At 58.8% G+C, this 18,708-nt stretch overlaps 1 protein-coding gene across 5 annotated transcripts; it reads left to right on the forward strand.

Annotated features, from left to right (window-relative positions):
• Positions 1-2,708: 2,708 nt before the first annotated feature.
• On the forward strand, positions 2,709-18,053 carry VEGFA (vascular endothelial growth factor A). Of its 5 annotated transcripts, none has more exons than XM_043449735.1 (8): positions 2,709-3,012; positions 5,996-6,044; positions 9,236-9,432; positions 10,251-10,327; positions 10,682-10,711; positions 12,582-12,653; positions 13,765-13,896; positions 16,092-18,053. In XM_043449735.1, exons 1-8 carry the CDS (start codon positions 2,947-2,949, stop codon positions 16,111-16,113), a joined length of 645 nt encoding a protein of 214 aa, XP_043305670.1. In that variant the 5' UTR covers positions 2,709-2,946; the 3' UTR covers positions 16,114-18,053. The 5 variants fall into 5 exon arrangements, with proteins under 5 accessions (XP_043305670.1, XP_043305671.1, XP_043305672.1 ...); XM_043449736.1 differs by having other exon boundaries at positions 12,582-12,635; XM_043449738.1 differs by lacking the exon at positions 2,709-3,012 and adding an exon at positions 3,071-3,764.
• The last annotated feature ends 655 nt before the right edge of the window (positions 18,054-18,708 follow it).

The following is an 18,708-nucleotide window of genomic DNA, read 5'->3' on the forward strand; positions in this document are numbered from 1 at the left end:
AAGACCTTGTCCCTGCTGCTGGGGAGCCTGCCAGGTGGTGGAGACGGGACTGGAGGCATGAATGATGGAGAGGGTAGGATGGGGTAGAGGCTGAGCCAACCCTTCTGCCCATAAGGGCCTCAGGACACCACTCTGGGGAACTGCGGCACTAAGTGGTAACCTGGCACCCCCACCAAAGCACAGCACCATGTACTGAGACCAGGGGCTGGTGAGGAACCTCCTTGTATCGTTTGGGTCAACTTGAGGGAAGTTGTGCGTTCTAGTCTCAGCCTAGTTCCCATTCTCAGCCCAGGCCTTCACAGAGGCTGCATCAGCCCCAGGCAGGCCCTGGCCAGATCTAGATGAATAATGAGACTGGTTATTCCCTGTCTTCTCACAGGTATCACCCCCACACAACCCCCTCCTCCCTGGGGGAGACTGGGAGCTGCTGGGTCCAAGCCCAACCAGGACTTTTTCCAGGCTGGTTCCTATATGCAAGGGTGGGGTGGGGGGTCTTGGGGGGCACTTAGGGAAGACAAGGGGAGTTGGGGAAGAGGCGGGCTTTGAAGAAACAGAGGGGACTTGGGGGGAAGGGAGGAGAGGCTGCTAGCTGCAAGAAGTAGGCAGTGGATCCTGAAGGTCTGGGGGCTGCTGAGGAGAATGCCCCAGTTCTGTTCAGAAGATGAGCTGTGAGCCTGGACTGGGACTGATAGAAGCCTTGGCCTCCGGCCTGGTGGGGAGCTCCGGGCAGCAGGCCTGCAGACGTTCCTTAGTGCTGGTGAGTAGGTTTGAATCATCACTTAGGCCCTGGCCTCCATCCGCCCCCACCAGCCCCCTGGCCTCAGTTCCCTGGCAACATCTGGGGGAGGGGGGGTGGAGAAGCAGAAACAAGGGCCTCTGTCTGCCCAGCTGCCTCTCCCTTTGGGCTCTGCCAGACTCCACAGTGCATACGTGGGCTCCAACAGGTCCTCTTCTCTCTGGGCCACTGACTAACCCCAGAACCACCCGGCTTCTTGTTCTCGGCCCCACAAACATGGTGCCAAATACTTCTCCCCAGGGAGCCTCCCTGAACACTTCCCAAAGGACCCCAGTCACCCCGGCCTGTTGGCTGCAGTTAACTCTGATGTCAGCGGGCCAGATGAGGCCCGGAGATGAGCACAGAGTCCAGATGGACACATCATGCCCTCTGTGCCCAGCACTGGGCTTTGTGCACGTGGGACCACTCGAGTCTCAGACGCGCCACTGTTTGAGAGGTCAGAAACGGGGGGCGGGGCGGAGGGGGTTTCAGGGGTAATCTCCCTCAACCCTCTTCTTGAGGCCTCTTGAACCTGAGATGGGGTGTGCATGCGATAGTCACTAGGGGGCGCTCAGCCACCACAGGGAAGCTGGGTGAACTTGGGATGCAGCGTCTGCGCGAGAGTGAGGACGCCTGTGACTGTGTGTGTTGGGGGGGCGGGTAGTTGAGAGTGTTTGGGGTGGGGGTGGAGAAGGCAGGGGTCACCCCAGGATTCCAACGGATCTGTGTGTCTCTATTTCCTCCCGTCCCTGTCCGACTCCCTCAAACCCCTGCCCCCTCCAATATTCCCAGCATAGAGGAGGGAATAGCTCTAGAGCCCTGACCGCACATAACCTCACTTTCCTGTACCCTCCCCGCAAATACCGCGCGGGCGTGTGAGTTTCCCGGCAAAGGGGGGCCGATAGGTAATGTTCAGGCTGTGCGCCTTGGTGGGGGTCGAGTATTCCCTTCGCTGGGGTGGGTGGGGGCCCGGGCTTCGGTCGGTGTCCCCAGGGGAAGGCAGTGGCCAGAGGCGCGGAGGGGACGGATCCAGGAGCTGAGGCTGGGCCTGGCCCCGCCCCCTGGGCGTGTCGGGGCGGGGCCAGGGCTTCTTTTTAGTCGGCTCGTAGCGGAGAGGAGCGCAGAGGCTTGGGGCAGCCGGGCTGCGACGAGGCCGCGGCGTGGGGGGGGCGAGTGGAGCCGGCGGCAGCGGCGCTCGGTCGGCAGACGCATCGAAGAGGCGGACGGACCGGCGGGGTCACCGGCCAGGGGTCTCCGCACTGGAATTTGATATTCATTTATCCAGGGTTTACCCTCCTCCTTTTTTCTGAAACATTTTTTTTTAAACCGTATTCTTTCCCGTTTTAATTTATTTTTGCTTCCCATTCCCCGCTAAATCGGGCCGACCGTTGGGGAGACTGCTCTTTTACTCTCCCCCAAAATCACTTCGGATTCTGGAAACGAGCAGAGAAGAAAGAGGGTAGCAAGAGCTCCAAAGAGAAGTGAAGGAAGAGAGACCGGGTCAGAGAGCGCGCGCTGGCGAGCGAGACACGAGAGGGACAGGGGCAAAGTGAGTGACCTGTTTTTTGGGGGTGACCGCCAGAGCGCAGCGTGAGCCCTCCCCCTCAGGATCCCGCGTCGGACCAGCAGCGCTGACGGACAGACAGACAGACACCGCCCCCTGCCCCAGCGCCCACCTCCTCCCCGGCCGGCGGCCGACGGTGGACGCGGCGGCGAGCCGCGGGCAGGAGCCGGAGCCCGCGCCCGGAGGCGGGGTGGAGGGGGTCGGGGCTCGCGACGTTGCCCTGAAACTTTTCGTCCAACTTCTGGGCTGTTCTCGTTCCGGAGGAGCCGTGGTCCGCGCCGGGGCAGCCGAGCCGAGCGGCACCGGGAGAAGTGCTCGCTCGGGCCGGGAGGAGCCGCAGTCGGAGGAGGGGGAGGAGGAAGAAGAGAAGGAAGAGGAGAAGGGGCCGCGGTGGCGACTCGGCTCTCGGAAGCCGGGCTCATGGACGGGTGAGGCGGCTGTGTGCACAGACAGTGCTCCAGACGCGCGCGCGCCCCAGGCCCCGGCCCGGGCCTCGGCTCCAGGAGGAAGAGGAGCCCGCCTGGGCGCCGAGGAGAGCGGGCCGCCCCGCAGCCCGAGCCGGAGAGGGAGCGCGAGCCGCGCCGGCCCCGGCCGGGCCTCCGAAACCATGAACTTTCTGCTCTCTTGGGTGCATTGGAGCCTTGCCTTGCTGCTCTACCTTCACCATGCCAAGGTAAGGGCTGGGGACGTGCGTGCGAGCGCGCGCGTGGGGGACTCCGTGCCCCACGCGGGTCCTTGGGCACCGGGCGCGCGGCTTCCCCTCTATCTTCGTAGGTGTAGGGGGAGGGGGCGCGCGCTAGGTGGGAGGGCACCGGGATAGAGTCTCACCGCCCACGCGGGCCCTGCCCACCCACCAGAGTCACCGCACGTACGATCTGGGCCGACCAGCGGAGGGCGGGAGCCGGAGGAGGCGGCTGAGGGGGCTGGGCTTGCGCTGCCGCCGGCGGCTGAAGTTTGCTCCCGGCCGCTGGTCCCCGACGTACTGGAAGTCCGGGCAGCTGGGGCGGGAGCCGGAGCCCTGGCGGGCGGGGGTGGGGGTGCTCGGACCTTGGACCAGGGGAGGGCAGAGAGCGTGGAGGGGGCAGGGGGCAGGCGAGAGACGGGGCTTGCTGTCACTGCCGCTCGATCTCTGCGGCCCTCGCCGCGAGTTGGGGAAAAGTTTTGGGGTGGATTGCTGCTTGGGACCCCCCTCTCTCTCCGCCGGGCCACCTGCGCCGCACCAACCCCCGCCCGTCCCAGCTCGCGTCCCGCTCGGTGCCCGCCCTCCCCCGCCCGGCCGGGCGCGCGCGGCGCGGAGCCGATTACATCAGCCCGGGCCTGGCCGGCCGCGTGTTCCCGGAGCCGCGGCGGCCCGAGCGGGGAACCCGGGGCGGCGAGCCGCGCCCCTCCCCCCGCCGGCCCTCCGCGGGAAGGTGACCTCTCGAGGTAGCCCCATGCCGAGGACCCGGAGAACCACCCCTGTTCCGTCCCGCTGTCCCTAGCCCTTAAACCCCTCCTAGGAGGCATTTCCTCACGCCCCTTCCCCGTTTCCTCCCCTGCTCGAATAGAAGCCCCCGCCACCCCTTTATTTTTAACTCCCCTCTGCTGAGAAGACCCACGTAAGCTCTCTCCAGCCCCAGACTCCGAGGAAAGAAGGATCACTGTCAGGAGTCGGGCTACCCGGGCCCAGCCCGGTGCTTTGTCGAGACTCTACCTAAAGTCCCGACACGGTGACAGTCTGCTTCCCTCCCCTCCCCCATGCTTCCGAGTGAGCTGTGCTTTAGCTTTTTGGGGGGGCGACCGCAGGGAGGGTTTAAAGGGTGTCCTTATTCCACTTGGCACTTTTTGGGAAAATGGTTTGGAATTTGCTGTGACATGGTCAGTGTGGGACTAGCCCTCCCCGAACCTTTGGAGGGAGCTCCTGCCAGCCTTGCAAACACACTTTGTTCTGGTGAAATGGGCGTTGGAGTAGGAGCAGGTGGTTTTTGGGAACTCTAAACTTGCCCACCCAGCTTGCTTTTCCCAAACCACCTGAGGGGTCCTTTTCTGCTCAGAGCACTCTTGGAGAGAGGCAGAAGGAAGGAAACGGGCTGGGGTCCCTGCTGCCACCAGGAGCTCCTCAGACCCTGGCACAAAGGCCTTGGCTCCAGGCCTCCAAGGGAGGGGGGGAGGGGGAGGAGAGGCTGCCTGGCCACAGTGTGACCTTCAGAGGCCCCCAGAGAAGGGCACCTGGCCCCTCCCCGCCCAGAACTGCCCCTCCCAGTGCCCCCTAGCCTTGGAGGGGGTATGAAGTTTCTGACCCCTTTGCTCTTTGGGGCCCGGGAGTGGAGGGCATAGGGGGAATGTTGGCAGAAGGAAACAGGGGTGCCATGGAGATGGTAAGGGGGCTGAGGCAGAGGCCCCTGGGCATGAGGGTCCCTGAGGGAGCTGCAGTGGCAGGCTGTCCAGCTGGGATCCTGGGAGCTGTTATCTGACCTTGGCCCTGGAGGCAAGGCTGGGGGTCTGGGGTGTATTGCAGCGGGGTGTGGGGAGAGAGACAGGCAGTCAGACTCTCTCTCTGCAGAGTCTGCAGTTCTGTGCACTAGAGTGCCGCTCTGCTGCTCTGGATCTGCCCCAAAGAGGGGCAGGTGGGGTGGGCAGGTGGCCACGACTGGAGACTCTCTGGAAGGGCTGGGAGAAGCCTTAGCCTGCCGGGTGCTGTCAGGTCCACATGGTTGGGCTAGTTGACCTTCACAGCTTCTGGGGAGGGGAGGAATGATCTAGTGGGGGTGGGGAGCAACCAGAAGCCTCAGGCTTAGGGAGTGTAGGGGGCCCCCTAGGGGCTGGGCAGTGCTAAGGCGTTAAAGGCTTCCCTGGTTGCCTTTGAGGAAGGTGCCCAGCAGGTGAGAGGGACTCCGGGACCCCCGGTCTGGGAGGGAGAAGAAGCCAGAGAATGAGATGGGAGTGTGAGCCTCGGGGCTTTGGAGATACATTCAGGTTCTGGGGAGACTGGTTCACAGGGAAAAATGGGGCCCTCCCCTCCCCCAGGGTTTCCTCCCAGGTTTTACTCTTTAGGCAACCTGTGGCTTTACTAAGTATTCCTGAGAACAGAAGCGTTTGGATGGGGGAGGGTGCTAGGTGCCCTTCGGTCCTCTGCACTACCCCCCCCACCCCCCCAGCACCAGCTCACCCTGGTATTTGTCATGTCAGCAGGAGAAGGTCACCATGTTGTTTTTCTCACCCCCAGCCCTTCCTTCCTGCCCCAGTCCACATTTGTCCTCCTATTTGACCTTAATACTTGCCCATGGCTTTGGACCAGGGAGTCAGGGGGGCTGAGAGACTTCGCTTGTCCTAGCTCAGCAAGGGGCCGGTGAGAGTGGGAAAGGGGGATGTGGGGGAGGGGCGGGGGCCTGAACAGCACTGCTTTCTGGCGGTTTCCTCCTGTGTTCTGAGCCCCGCTCACCCCAAGTATCTGCTCAGTCATTACCTTCCCCAACTTCAGAATTGGAGCAGCTCGGAGACGGGCTGCTTTGTGCTGTAGGGAGCCCCTGGAGGTGCCCTGCTCGGTTCAGAAGCCCGGGAGAAGCCAGAGGCTGCAGGCTGGGAGGGGTTCCAGGAGGGGGCAGGGGTGGGCTGGCTGGGCCTGCGCATCCTTGCTCCTGCCCCTGCCCATTCTTCGCTCTTTGCTTTGTCCTCAGTGGTCCCAGGCTGCACCCATGGCAGAAGGAGGGCAGAAACCCCACGAAGGTAAGCGGCACCCCCACCCCGGCCCCCACCCCTGCTGCACATGGATGGGGTTCCCTGATCCCCCAGGGGATGGGTGGGAAGGTCTGTTGGGGAGGGGTTGTGGGGGTAAAGGGGCATAGGAAACTGGGGCCGGGGATCTAGAAAGGATCTAGAAAGGGGATCTAGAAAGGAAAAGGGTGAGTGCCGAGAGGTTAACCCTTCAGTTCCGGGGGACTCTGACCTACTCAGACCGCTGCTAGAAATAGAACTCGTGGTCTTTTTCTTCTGCTCTTTCCAGTAAAATTTTATTTGAAGAGGGAGCCATGAGCACAGCCAGGAAGATAAATAGTATCCAAGGATCCCAGATGACAAGGGTGGTGTCCCTTGCTCCCCCCTGCTCCCAGGGGAGGATGAATAGTCCATGTCCCTTCCAACCCAGTCAGGTCCCACCTGTGGGGTCTGTGTGGTGGCGGCCGTGACCCTTGCTGTCTCGATTGCTGGCCGTGCATGAGCTGGAGGTGCAGAGGGTGCAGCCTCGTGGAACCCCCTCCCCGCCGGTGTGCATTCCTCTGGGGGTAGAGAGGGAAAGCCCGACAGCCTCCCCATGCCCTCCTGAGGAGCAGGTTTGGGTGCTTGTGAACTTCCCTCTGGGTCCAGCAGAGGGCTGGCTGTAGCTCCCAGGAGCCCCGCCCCTCTGCCCAGCCCGAGTCCGCCTGCCTTTTGTTCGCTGTGGTTTGGAGTACGGATCCTCCCATTTCTCCAGGGAAGCCCTGGCTCTCCCCAGTACTGAATGTAGCCTCTACTCCTGTGTTCTGCCTCTGAGAAGGAGGAAAGGCCCTGGGGGTTTTTCTCCAAGCGAGTTTCCCAGACCCAAATCAGGTGGCCCAGGTGGTGGCCAGGGCCAGTGTTTACACTCCCCAGGCTGTTGGTAATGCCTGGCTGGTTTTGCCTCCTTCCTCACCTGGGAGGGAGGGGGTCCTTTCCTGGACCCAGGACCTGGCTTCCCTGCTGTGCCACTGACAGTCCCCCCTCCCAGGGTGCACCCAGCCCCCTCAGCTTCCAGTGGTCTCTCTCTGTGGTCTGGGAGAGGCGAGACAAATGGTCTTTGTCTGCTGGGGAAAAAAGGTTGTCTTCAAGAAAGAAGGAAAGCCACGAGCCTGAAGTTAGAGTGTTTGTGTACCCATGCCTGAGAAAAAAGCAGGACAGCTTTCCTTGGAGACAGTGGCTGGGGTGTGATGGGTGCGATGAGGTTTTCCTCTCCACCTCCTGGGGGGCCTCAGGGATCCCAGGGAGCTTTTTCAAGAAACTCCCACCTTGGATCTTTTTATCGTCAGCTACCAACTCATGACCCAGGCCAGACCATTCTGCTGTTCTGTCCTTGTGGCCCCAAAGTCTTGGCCACCCTGTTCCCAAGCAGGGTGAAGTGTCAGGTCAAGAATTCTTGATTAGTCATCTTCTTCAATATAGACTTGGCTTAGAAAAGGACTTCTTCAGGTCCCTGCTCTGGTTTATACTCTTTTTGATGACGCTTGATCCTAACCGTTTTGGCAGTGGAGAGTTCTGTGCCCATTGTCTGGATGGGGAAAGCAGAAACCTCAGACTAGTCTAGGAGCCTCTTTTGTTCTCTTTCCTGTTTTCACACTTGTAGCCTCCCCCTCTTCCCCTCAGCTCCTCACATTATCCTTAATCTACTGTATGCCCCCACCACCCCCAAGCTCATCTTCCTTTATACCTCTGGCTAGAGTAGTGAGGGGAGACTTACCTATGGCCTCTGACAGGGAGGCAGCTGGGGGTATGCACTTCAGATGCCATGGTGGGGTTCCAACCTTGTGTCTCCTGGGCTGAGAAAAGGGCACTTGTTCTTGGGGCTGGAGTTGGAAGGGAAAACCCTCTACTTCAGCCTCTTGTTCTGGTGTCTTTAGCGATCAGCCCAACCCACTTACACAGATGTGCAGAGCCTCAGGCCCAAAGAGGGAGGAACTGGCCCAAGGTCACACCGAGTCCTGGCCAGGGCCCAGGCTTCCTTGCTAGCTGGGTGCTGCTTCTTCCCTTCTGTATAGGGGACGTTCATTTCAGGGACAGGATTGCTCTGTGGTGGTGGTGATGGAGGGGTGATTGGGAGCAGCAGACCAGGCTGCAGTTTGAAGCAGCCATTTGGAGTCCTGACTTCATGTGTTCTCAAGGGCCCCGCCCCTGTGGCCCAGAATCACCCCTTCATGCTCCGGTGCACCCCAGGCTCCACGGCCAGCCTGGGAAGTTGTCTTTACCCTGGTCTCCCTCCAGATCAGCTTCTAGAAGCGCTCTGTGACTGCAGTGGCAGCACCGTTTTTTCCATGATGCAAGCAGTTTGCCCTCCTGGGTGGGGTTATCGGTGGCTGGCAGGGCCAGCGCAGTGTGTCCGCCCACAGCCACCTGCTGATTCCAGGCGGACCCAGCCCCTGGGCCGATGCCCACTGCCTCCTCAGCCCGTATCTGGGGAGGGGGTCTGGCAGGTGGCAGAGTGCCCCCCAAGGCTCCCCTTCTGTTTCACAGGACATTGGCTTGGGGAGGCTTTGATGTTCAGAGCCAAGTTTAACTATGTGACTTAATGGCAGTGTGGCCTTGGAGCCAGTTACTCAGCCTCTCTAAGCCTCTAGTTCCCCATTTGTAAAGCCAGGGGGAGGGTGGGTCCTACCAGAAGCTCGCAGTACCATGGGGGGAGAATTGTCTGGGGTAACATCACGGACTCCGGTACACAGCGCCAGAGCACAGAAGAAGTGCTCTTTAAGTAGCTGTTGGGGGCTAATGGTGCAGCGGTTGCTATGGGGAGGTGGAAGGGAAGTGGAGAGCAGATTTGCCAAGCTGGCTGTTCCTCCTCTCACGGGAAGCTTAGAGATCCCCAGCATACTCAGACTGCCCTCTGGCCTCACAGTTGACCTAGGGATTGGCTTGACTGTCATGGTGTGAGGCAAGGGGACCAGATATGGCAGGCTGACTCCCTTAGGACCTGACAACACCATTTAATCTTTAGAATAAACACAGGTCTTCATCATTGTTGGCGGTGGAAAGCTAGGGAAGGACTTCAGCCATGGCCTGAGACACTTAAGTTAGACATTTTCGCATGGCGGTTACCTCTCACAGAAAGGAGAGGCCTTACAGAGCTGGGTGGAGAGAAGGGCCGGCCATCTCTTATGTGACCTGCTGGGCTCATGTGTCACCCTTTTTCCATGCAGTGGTGAAGTTCATGGATGTCTACCAGCGCAGCTACTGCCGTCCCATCGAGACCCTGGTGGACATCTTCCAGGAGTACCCAGATGAGATTGAATTCATCTTCAAGCCGTCCTGTGTGCCCCTGATGCGGTGCGGGGGCTGCTGTAATGATGAAAGTCTGGAGTGTGTGCCCACCGAGGAGTTCAACATCACCATGCAGGTGGGCACCAGCAGGGAGCCGGGGTGGGGACGGGGGCGGTGCACCCTCAGGCTTTGGCCCCAGGTGTTCCCTGGCCCTTTCCTGGGCAGCTCTTAAAGGGAGGAGCTAGGCTTGCCTTGCCCAGCTCCTGCCGTGGAGTCAGTCAAGGGGAGATGCGGGCGTCTGACCCTCTTTGGAGAAAAAGATGCTTGCGTTTCTGAGCCCAGGTTTCCAGCAATCCCTGATTACCTCCTCCTCCTTCCTGGCCTCTGCCCCCTGGGCTCAGGAGGGGGCTGACACCTGTGACAGGAGCCCCTCCTCCCTTCCTCTCTTGGAGGAGGACAGCCCTACCTCCTTGGGGGCTCTGTTTGGGAAGCTGGATGAGTCTGGTCTGTGGGGAGTTTAAAAAGTCAGTCTGTTGGTGCTGCCTGGTGATGGGGCATGTCTCAGCCTGGATGGGGCTGGAGGGAACTCTTGAGACCCCAGGGAGGAGTGGGTGGCTCTTGGGTGGCTACTGGGGGTAGGGTGAGGCCTGGAGGGGATAACAGGAGGGGAGGGAGGGGGAGAGGCAAGAACCCAGGACCTGAATTCCCAGCCTGGCCAACCCTGCAGACATGTCTGCCCTCAAGAGAAGCAGGGGCTCCTTGAGGTCAGCAGGGTGGGGGGAGTTGGGGTGGGCCTGAGGCTCTTTCATAGAGCCCTTGGTCCCCTCACACTTCCACCACTCTTTCCTGCTCTGTAGAACCCCTGGGTGCTGAGTGGCAAGAGCCATGGGGTTTCCCACCTGGGTATGGCTGGCTGGGTCACTAACCTCTGTGATCTGCTTCCTTTCCCTTCAGATTATGCGGATCAAACCTCACCAAGGCCAGCACATAGGAGAGATGAGCTTCCTACAGCATAACAAATGTGAATGCAGGTGAGGCTAGAGTCTTGGAGTCATTCATTCAATTAACAGCAGCAGGGGGCTTGTTCTGGACCAGAGTTAAACATGTTCCAGAGTGAAGCATGTTAACCCATTTTCACCCTCCAGCTGTATAACTGTGGGCGTTTCGGTTTTATTTTAATGTGCCTCAGTTTCCACATCTGTGAAATGGGCACAATAACACTATTACGTACTGCCTAGCGTTGTTATAAGGATTAAGTGAGTTGTTATATGTCAAGAGATTAAAACTGTACTGATGTATCATAAATACTATGCTACTATTATTGTTACTATTACCATCTGAACTCCTCTCTGTTTTATTCTTTTCTTTTTCTCTACCCACTGCAGACCAAAGAAAGATAAAGCAAGGCAAGAAAAGTAAGTGGCCACAATTTTCGCCCTTCTCCGTCTCCTTGACTAATTGTCTTGGTTTGGGGCTCTTGGTTTCCTCTCTCAGGGGGTTGGGGTCTGATGGCGGGGGGGTCACCTGAGTCTGAGAGTTGGTTTCATGGGGACTCGTGGTGGCAGCAGCGGGATGGAGCAAGTCCTAGGATGACAGCTCTAGAATGACTGACAAAACCCAGCCTGGTGCCTGGAGCTTCCTTTGGAAGAGACGATGCGTCTCCGGGCCATTCCTGGCCGGGATTTGCGGTCTTGGTGTGTGTGGGGCCAGCATGGACGCTGGCTCCCGGGCCTGCTCTAGCCTCCCATCACCCATGGCAGAGAGAGGGAGTGGGTGGCAGAGAGGCCAGCTTTTGTGTGTTAGAGGAAGTGGCCTCTTTCAGTGGCTGCAGTGGTGGTGCAGTTGGACTGGGGGGCCAGCTGGAGTGTTTTCTTGATGCGTGCCCTCCTGTGGGAGTGAGACAGGCCAGAGCCGCTCAGCCCCCGTGGCCAGGGAGAAAGAGCTGAATGTTGGCTATCTTCTGAGGCTTCTAGTTGCTCAGTGTGGAGGGCCAGGTCAGGATAGAGCAGTGGGGGAGAGGTCTGGGGGCCGTGAGCCTTCAGGATGGGGTGAGCAGCTGGCACAGGAGAGAGCCTGCAGGCGAAGAGACTGAGAGAGAGTACCTCCCGCCCCCCCCCACCGTCCCATCTGACCCCCAACGCTCTGGTGACACAAGCCCCCGAGGCCTCGACCCCTTGCCTCTTCCCTAAGCCCCCAGCTCCCAGTATTGCTGTGGCTCCAGAGCAGTGAGTGGGGAGAGCAGGTGCAGAGAGAATGTGCGAGTGAGTGCAGACCCTCCTCCTTCCAGTATTTTCTCCCTCTCCTCCATCCCTTCCCCCCTCTCTTCTCTCCTGTGGTCCCCTGTGGCTGTCCTCCTGAGGGGTATTCTCAGGGGGGGGGGCTGGTTCCCTTGAGGGGGACAGGCTTCAGCCTGCCCCCCCCCACCTGCCCGTTCCCCAAATCCCTGCCTTGCCCACAGGGAGAGTGGGGGGCTCGCCTGGGCTCGGAAGAGAGTCTGGTGAGATGGTGTAGCAGGCTTTGACAGGCTGGGGAGAGGACCTGCTGCCAAGGGCCGCCCAGGCCCCTCCTCCCCACGCCTCCCTAACTCCCACCCCACCCTGCCGCCTGCCTGGGGCTCCCAGGACACCCAGCCCCGCCTCTCGGCCCAGGTTATGGCTGGGCTAGCTGGCGCCTTTCATGTGCCGCCCTTGGTTTTGTGCCAGCTCCAAGATAGCTGCTCCCCCACAACCGGGGTTCACGGAGGCAGGGCCCCTGGAGGGACCCCCTTGCCATTGTACTTGGACGTGAAGAAGGCAGAAGGTGCCTGGAGCATGCGCCTACACACGGCCCCCCCTTACCCCTCAGCCAGTCAGGTCTCTGACTTCCTCCCCAAATCCTGGCCTGCCTTCCAGAGGCCCTGACCTTCAGGGTCAGACCTGTTCAGGGCTGCCGGGCACAGAGCCAGCCCTCTACGCTTTGCCCCCCTGCCTGGGACCAGGAGACACCACAAGTGTGGAGGCCTGCAGGTCCAGGGTCCTCCACCCAGCCTCTGGTCCCCCCTCACAGCCTTGCTAGGGTGTGGCTAAAGTGGGTGAAGCCCCACCCCCCACCCCAAGGGTGACTAAAGTGAGACGAGGGTGCCTTCAAAGTGCCCGCCACCCTGTCCCCATCCCGCCTGTGTGCCCGTGTGCAAGCTCTCCCGCGTGCCCCGGAGTGTGTCCTGCGTCCTGCGCCCCTCACTGCTTCCTTTCCTCTCCCCTTCCCCCTTGCTTTCTCTCTGTCTGTCTCTGTTTTTTTATTTTCCAGAAAATCAGTTCGAGGAAAGGGCAAAGGGCAAAAAAGAAAGCGCAAGAAATCCCGGTATAAATCCTGGAGCGCGTACGTGGTGCCGCTGCCGTCTCATTCCCCCCCGCCCGGAGCCTCCCCGGCCCCCAGTCAAACTCCCACCTGCAGGACCCCAGAGCTCCCCCTCCTCCCCGTCCCCTCCCCGGCTCCCGGCCTCCCTCCTCCGGCGTCTCTCTCTCACTCTCACTCCACTAATCGGCACAGGGGGTAGACATGGTGGTGGCATTACCAGTCCAGGGGGGGAGGCGGGAGGGTGGGCAGAGTGGGCCTGCAGGATTCAGGGAGGGGGTCTCTGGCTTGGCTGGGGCACCGCCTTTTCCCTCACCCACTGGGCACTGGTGGCGGGCCCATGTTGGCACGGGTGCCCGGCACGGATGCCTGCTCACCCAACTGGTTTCCACCGCTCTAGGCTTCCGCACTTCTCTGGAAGCTGGGGGGCGGTGTGGGGAGGGCGGATGTGGCGTGAGGAAGGGGCGCAGATGACAGGAGGCAGCTTGTTGTTGCTGAAGGAGGATGTGGGGGCAAACACCCCTGTGGCCCCTCCTCGCGGACTTGGGGCCTCCAGACGGGAGCCCCGTATTCCAGCCCAACCCATGGCACTGCCAGGAGCCTTCCCCAAGAGTGGCCTCTTCCTCTGGGTTTGAGGCGGTGGGGAGCCCTCTGGCCACCAGCGGCCTGGCCCGTGGACCCTGCCTCTGGGCCTAGCCTGCTGTCACTCCCTGCCTGCCTCAGCCCTTTGGCGGAGGGGCCGGGGCGTGAGCCCTCACGCAGGGAGAAGCTGGCCCTGATTGGCATCCCTAGCAGGTTGGAGAGTCAAGGTGCTTTCTCAGGGGTGGTAGCCGTTGGGGCCCCGTGGCCTGAGACTTGCATTTGTGCCCGTGGGATAGCCCAGCCCGCTCCTCGCACTCTGCCCGGCCGCGTCCGCCGCTTCCTGCGGGCCGGCTTCTAGTTATTGCTGCCTCTTTCCGCCGCTCTCTCTTGTCTTCCGCTGTGGCATCGGCGCCTTCCAGGGCGTGGAAGGGTGTGGGGGCCCGCGAGCCGGGTGGGGGTGCAGCTACGGACGTGGTAGGGGTGTTGCATGGATTTTTTTTCTCTCTCTCTGCTGACGCTCTAGCTTAGATGTCTTTCCTTTTGCCTTTTGCAGTCCCTGTGGGCCTTGCTCAGAGCGGAGAAAGCATTTGTTTGTACAAGATCCGCAGACGTGTAAATGTTCCTGCAAAAACACAGACTCGCGTTGCAAGGCGAGGCAGCTTGAGTTAAACGAACGTACTTGCAGGTTGGTTCCCAGAGGGCGAGCAAGTCAGAGAGGGGCTTTGCACAAAGATGGGGAGAGAGAGAGAGAGAGAGAGAGAGAGAGAGTGAGCGAGCGAGCGCGCACTTGAGAGTTGCCAGCTGCTTGCTCTGCTTCTAGCTGTCCGCCTGGTGACTGCCGCCTTCTCTGCTCCTGGGGGGCCCCTGTGCTGGGCGGCAGGCGCTGGCCAGCCTGGCGGGGCCCGTTCAGAGCTTGCCCTGGTTGCCTGGGTGGGCAGGCCAGCGTGGCTTCCTGTGGTGGTGTGGACGCAAGCTGAGTGTTGTGTCCTGTGGTCCTGCTCCTGGTGGGCTGTTGGTCCTGATGTTGTGATGACTACCTTTGCTACTAATAGGGAGGGCCCGTCTGGGCATGGGGGGCATGCTGCCTCTACAAAGTGCAGACAGCCGGGGGGCTTCTGCACCGCCTCTGAGGTCCACACTGCTCGGTTTCTCATCCCCTCAGTGTCTCTCCGTGGGGACAGGGGTTGAGTGCATCCTCAGACTGGGGGCCTGGAGGGCATGGGCCCTGGCTGTTGGTTTAGGGCAGATAGGAGATTACTGTCAGGGCACAACTGATACCATAATACTCCGGTCATCATGGCAGCAACCCAGAACAGCCCACCTGTTATTTCCAAATGTCCTCAGGATGGGTGGCTGGAAGGAGCCACACCCATTCTCCTGATACTAGATTGTGAGTCCCTCACGCCTGGGTTTTATTCATCTGTGTGACCCCCGGGTGTCTGTACCTCTGTCCCTTGTGCACACCGGGGGCCAGGGAAGTGTCAGGTGGGTGAGTGAGTACATGAGTGATTTTCAGGGGTAAGGAAAGGAACAGGAGCCCATGACTGGTGGTTGGCAGTCTTTTGATACCTTTGATGGTGTTTCAATCATCTGGCCTGTGCTCAAAGGCAGGGAGCCCTCTGGGCCAGCGCAAGCTTCACCCTGGGATGAGAGGCTTTTATGGGGATTCCCAGGCAGGGCCAGGGCCAGGGCTGCCCGCCCCCCCCAACCCCCCCAGCTAGTCCAGATGCCTCTTTAATTAACAAGGTCCTTCGAATGTGGCTGTCTCCTGCATCCTCCGTGTTCCTGTGGCTTGTGAGTGTCGGGAGAGGCTGGGGACCAGGCTGCGGGGTGTTGCTGTGGGTTCTGTCTGTCTTGGCAGTACGTGAAGACCGAAAGTGTACACTCTGCTGGGGGGGTGGGGGCTCTGGCTCACCCCAGGGCTGGATGAGGGGGTCTCTGCATCTCCCAGGGCCTCAAGGAAGATAAAGGGCTTGCCATCCTGGGGTTACCATGGTGATGATTCTGTAGAGGTAGACTGGGGGATGTCTGCAGTGACCTGGGGACCAAGTGAAGTTACCCAAACCCCTCCTTTGATCTGGCTGTATGGGGAATGTCCGTCCTCAGATTGGAAGCTTAGGTCCCCATTTCTAGGCTTTCAGAAGGGAGAGTCTGCTCTGGTCCTTCCTCACATGGGGAGGGTAAAAGGTGAGCCGCCCAGGGCCTGACGCATGATGGGAGAGCTCCAGGAGTCCCCTTTGCTTCCCCCACCCTAAGTTAAATAGCACATTGAAAAGGAAAGGCAGTCTGGTGCCCGGGGCCTGACGCGGAGGCCTGGACAGTGGGCACAGACGGAGAGAGGAGGTGTGTCCCTCACCTTCCCGGGGGCCCCAAGCCCTGCTGGATCCCCGTCCCTCAGGAGCCTCCCTTCCCCAGCTGGCTGGCCTGCTTGGCCCCTGCACAAGCCCATCCTTTGCTCTCCCCCACGCGCTCCCCCAGGCCAGCCCCATAGGGACTGCCCTGAAACATCTCCAGCAGGGACGCTTTGCTGATTAACTCGGTCCAACTTTGCTCACCCGTCAGCTCTTAAATGTCAAGCAGGGACCGTTCTCGGGGACGTGTTCATCTGTTGCTTGTGATGAGATGTCATCCTGTCTTTGTCCTGTCGCAGCTGGGCTGTAAAGTCCAGAGGGCAGCCTGGGAGCCCTGGGCTTAGCTCCTGCTCAGGCAGTGGTGGTGGTGGGGGGAGCCCTTGGGCAGGGGCTCCCGGAGGCTAGGACTGTGCTTCCTCTGTCTTCTCCACTGCCGCCTCGGGCTACAGAAAGGAGGGGGCTGCAGCCTCCCCACCAGAGCCCCTCCCCTGGCCCTGACCCCCAGCCTTTGTCTCCCCTGTCCCCGCAGATGTGACAAGCCGAGGCGGTGAGCCGGGCTGGAGGAAGGAGCCTCCCTCAGGGTTTCGGGAACCAGACGTCTCACCAGGAAAGATTGACACAGAACGACCCATAGCCGCCGCCACCATACCACCACCACCACCACCATCATCGACAGAACAATCCTGAATCCAGAAACCTGACATGAAGGAAGAGGAGGCTGTGCGCAGAGCACTTTGGGTCCGGAGCGTGAGGCTCCGGCAGAAGCATTCATGGGCGGGTGACCCAGCACGGTTCCTCTTGGAATTGGATCGCCATTTTATTTCTCTTGCTGCTAAATCACCGAGCCCGGAAGATTAGAGAGTTTTATTTCTGGGATTCCTGTAGACACACCCACCCACATACATACATTTATATATATATATATATTATATATATAAAAATAAATATATATATTTTATATATATATAAAATATATATATTCTTTTTAAAAAATTAACATTGCTAATGTTATTGGTGTCTTCACTGGATGTATTTGACTGCTGTGGACTTGAGTTGGGAGGAGAATGTCCCCGCCCAGATCCCGACAGGGAGGAGGACAGAAGGAGAGAGTCTGGCATCGTCTTTTTGTCCCTCTTACAGCAGCCAGGGTCCCCTCCCCTGTCTGGGAATGCGCAAGGCCAGGGCACGGGGGCAAACTTGGCCTGCTTTTGGGAAGACCGACAAACCCAGCCCTGGCCCTGAGCCTCTCTCCCGAGTCAAACGGACAGAAAGACAGCTGACAGGTACAGGGGACGAGGACGCTGGCTCTGACCAGGAGTTTGGGGGAGACTCGGGACACTGCTGTGCTTTGGAGACCCCCTCCGCGCGCATCTTGCCCCCTCCCAGGGGCACTGCCTGGAAGACTCAGGAGCCTGGGCAGCCTTCACCTCCTCTCACCCGCTTCCGAGATGCCCAGGAGGCCACCGACATGTCTCAGCGAAGAGAAGAGACGTCGGTGGAGGAAGGGCCACCCCGGTGACAGCTGGTCCTCCGAGGGAAGGGCCTCTGCCTTGGCCCTCTCCCAGTCTCACTCCCCGGGTGCAGCCCAGGAGGGCGCGATGTCCTCAGACCATTGAAACCACTAGTTCTGTCCCCTCCAGGAGACCTGGCTGTGTGTGTGTGAGTGGTTAACCCACCTCCGTCCCTCCATCCCACCCTACCCAACCCGACCCAACCCTTCCCGCGGCGTAGAGAGACAGGGCAGGATCCCCGTGCCCACCCTGGAGGCAGAGAAAAGAGAAGTGTTTTATATACGGTACTTATTTAATATCCCTTTTTAATTAGAAATTAAAACAGTTAATTTAATTAAAGAGTAGGGTTTTTTTCAGTATTCTTGGTTAATATTTAATTTCAACTATTTATGAGATGTATTTCTTGCTCTCTCGCTCTCTCTTGTTTGTACTGGTCTTTGTGTATAAAACTCCTGTTTCCAGTCTCTCTCTCTGATCGGTGACAGTCACTAGCTTGTCCTGAACAGATATTTAATTTTGCTAACACTCAACTCTGCCCTCCCCCTTCCCCTGGCTCCCCACCACACATTCCTTTGAAATAAGGTTTCAATATACATCTACATACTATATATATATTTGGCAACTTGTGTTTGTATATATATATATATATATATATATATATGTTTATGTATATATGTGATTCTGATAAAATAGACATTGCTATTCTGTTTTTTATATGTAAAAACAAAACAAGAAAAAATAGAGAATTCTACATACTAAATCTCTCTCCTTTTTTAATTTTAATATTTGTTATCATTTATTTATTGGTGCTACTGTTTATCCGTAATAATTGTGGGGAAAAAGATATTAACATCACATCTTTGTCTCTAGTGCAGTTTTTCGAGATATTCCGTAGTACATATTTATTTTTAAACAACAACGAAGAAATACAGATATATCTTAAAGAAAAAAACATTTTGTATTAAAGAATTTAATTCTGATCTCAAAGCTCCTCCTGGTTTCTCCTTCTCCATTGAATCTTTGTTCCAGACTTTCTCCTGCACCCCCCTTCCCTCCTCCCATGGGAAACATGGCTTTTGCCTGAGGTCTGGGAAAGGGGTTCCAGGTGTATAGGCTATGGGGTGACCCTCTTCATTGTGCTGGGGCCAGAGTCCTTCCATTCTGGCTGGGCCGGTCCTGGGGGAGCTCATCCATTCTTTGCCATCTACGGAAACTGGGGAGAGAGAGACAGCTCCTTTGGAGCCAAGGTCCCTGCAGTGAGTAGGGCTGCCTTCAGGTACTGTGTGATCCAGGTGCTGGCCCGTGTCAGGGAAGAAACTAGCTATGTGTCTGGGCTTGCTTCCCACAGGACACTAAGGGTCTGGGTTTGGTGCTGGAGCCTTGGCTGCAACAAGCTGGGAGTAGGAAGAAGTACTCATGTGGGGCCTGTAACCCCAGGGTGTGATTGAGTTTTACATGGTGGTTCTCCAGTTCCTTGAGCCTCTGGAAGGTGGGCCCAAGTTCTGCTTGCCCCTAAGTGGACTCCCTGGCTTGCCTTGCTGCTCAGGGCTGTCTCACATGCAGTCCCGGGGAAGGTGGAAGCTGTCTGGGACTTTGGCATTTATGAACAATGCTTCCAAACCCACTTCTCTAGCT

This window comes from Cervus canadensis, chromosome 28 (assembly GCF_019320065.1).
Source record: "Cervus canadensis isolate Bull #8, Minnesota chromosome 28, ASM1932006v1, whole genome shotgun sequence".
Classification (NCBI taxonomy): domain Eukaryota; kingdom Metazoa; phylum Chordata; class Mammalia; order Artiodactyla; family Cervidae; genus Cervus; species Cervus canadensis.